This window comes from Cariama cristata, unplaced genomic scaffold, assembly GCF_000690535.1.
Source record: "Cariama cristata isolate BGI_N322 unplaced genomic scaffold, ASM69053v1 scaffold34592, whole genome shotgun sequence".
NCBI classification, from domain to species: domain Eukaryota; kingdom Metazoa; phylum Chordata; class Aves; order Cariamiformes; family Cariamidae; genus Cariama; species Cariama cristata.
Genome location: NW_009602690.1, coordinates 14,017 through 15,971, shown reverse-complemented (window position 1 = coordinate 15,971; position 1,955 = coordinate 14,017). Strand labels below are relative to the sequence as shown.

General features: G+C 48.9%; 1 protein-coding gene across 3 annotated transcripts in view; it reads left to right on the top strand.

The window, feature by feature from the left end:
- The first annotated feature begins 205 nt into the window (after positions 1-205).
- The window catches only part of PKM (pyruvate kinase, muscle), a 15,301-nt gene continuing 13,551 nt past the window's right edge, over positions 206-1,955 (top strand). For 2 of the 3 annotated variants that reach the window (XM_009694884.1, XM_009694885.1), the window contains exons 1-3: positions 206-302; positions 515-684; positions 1,071-1,162. In XM_009694884.1, coding sequence (XP_009693186.1) covers positions 262-302; positions 515-684; positions 1,071-1,162 — 303 coding nt within the window. In that variant the 5' untranslated portion in view covers positions 206-261. Of the gene's footprint in view, positions 303-514; positions 685-1,070; positions 1,163-1,955 lie in introns of those variants that run through there. The other variant, XM_009694886.1, reaches the window with a different exon arrangement.

Genomic DNA, 1,955 nt, shown 5'->3' with positions numbered 1-1,955 from the left:
GTACAGGCTTAAAGGATGGGTTTTAAGATTAGGCGGACTTTGCTGCGATTAGGTGGTTCTCGGCAGAAGATTGCCTGCGTAAGAGCATATCTGCAGTCACGCTAGCGCTGAGCTGCCCCGGTCCCCATTTGCGATAGGAAATACAGTCAAGGCCTGTAGGAGAAATGACTCGAGAGCTGGGAGGGAGGAGGCAGAATCTCTGCCTGCGCACTCAAGTGCTTGAATTTTGTTGCGTTGTGTAGCTCCAAGGGAAGACTGGCAATGAAGAGAAGCTATGAAGGGAACATCTGCATAGAAGGCAGGTGAGCTTTGGGTGGCGTACGTGGGGGATGACATGGAAATAGAGCTATGTCTTGCCTGTATCTAAGACTTTCAAGTAGGAACATAAAGATAGTTTGACCCAGTAGCAGCTTTCTTGTTACCTCCATATTCATCACGTGGGTGTGTTGGTGTGTCTGCTTGATGAGCGAGTTGGGGTGATTCCTAAACCTGGCACCGCTTTCTTCTCTTCTAGACACAGGATTCCAGCGACAATGTCGAAGCACCATGATGCGGGGACCGCTTTCATCCAGACCCAGCAGCTGCATGCTGCCATGGCGGACACCTTCCTGGAGCACATGTGCCGCTTGGACATTGACTCGGAGCCAACCATTGCGAGAAACACCGGCATCATCTGCACCATCGGTAGGCGATCCCTAGATAGGAGGGAATTGCAGCTGTGAACCCTTGTGTTGGTGAAACTTGTCAGGGAGGTTGTGAGAAGGCTTTAACTTTCATCCCTTGCCAGGGCTGAACTTGTGTGTTGAAAGAACACGACTTTCCCATGTCTGCCTAACCTGTGTTATTGCTAGGAGTGTACCCAGTAGCCAGGGAAATCAGAACTGTGTAGGTTCTGCTGCACTCCTCAAAGCAAGTTAAAACAGTCTTTGCTGCTGTAGAGATGAGCTGCTTCAGCGCTGAGCAAGTCTGTATCCATTATACCTTTTCTCTTCCACATGAAACAGCCTGGTGCGTGTGGGTTATCTCATTACTTTTCCAAAGTTAATATTCAAACTATTTCTTCCTCCTAGGCCCAGCCTCCCGCTCGGTGGAGAAGCTGAAGGAAATGATTAAATCTGGAATGAATGTTGCCCGCCTCAACTTCTCTCACGGCACCCACGAGGTAAGGGTGGGGTCTGAGCTGATAACGGCCCTGACCAGGCCGTGTGTGTGTGTCTGCTGACCCTGTCCCTCATGGAAAGGGGAAATCCAGCTTAGTCCAGACCAGCCTTGGTGTGGGAAGGCGAAACTTAGCTCTATCTGCTCTTGGGAAAAGCACGCTGGTTGTAGATATCGAGCCTGTGTAATTGCTGATAACATTTAAGTGCACTTTCTGAGCCATTTTGAAAGCAGTTCCAGTTGGTTCCACACCTTTCTCTGTACCAGGGAGGCAGGTTGACACTTGTGTGCCAACTGCTTGCCATGAAATCCTTCAGTTCTTCCTTGTGTCCTGCCGTTTGCTGTACAAGTTGCTGCTTCTCAGCAGAAGCCAAGATGATTTCTCCCTGTTCTGCTGTGCACCTCTGCAGGAGTACACAACTGTCACTTGCTCGTCTCACTTCTTGTTTCATTGCTGGGGGTTTTGCAAGCAGGCAGTCAATGAATAACCTTGTCTCAAAAAAACCCCCAAACCTGTTAGTGATTTGAAGTAATTACTGTGCCTAGTTGAAAGAATTGAACTCCTGTGTTTGCTTGGCTAACCAGTTGCTTCTGTTGTGTTCCTGGCAGTCATGAGGTTAACACCGTGGTACTTGGGAGGTGGTGTGGTGAGCTTCTAAGAATAAGGTCAAAAGAAATCAACCCTGTTTGTGGCAGACAAGCCCTTATTGATATAAATAGATGAGATCCTCAGTGATACTGGAGAAGCTGAGGATCCCATTCCAGGTTACCTGGAATGCCACCCTGAACCTTCCTGC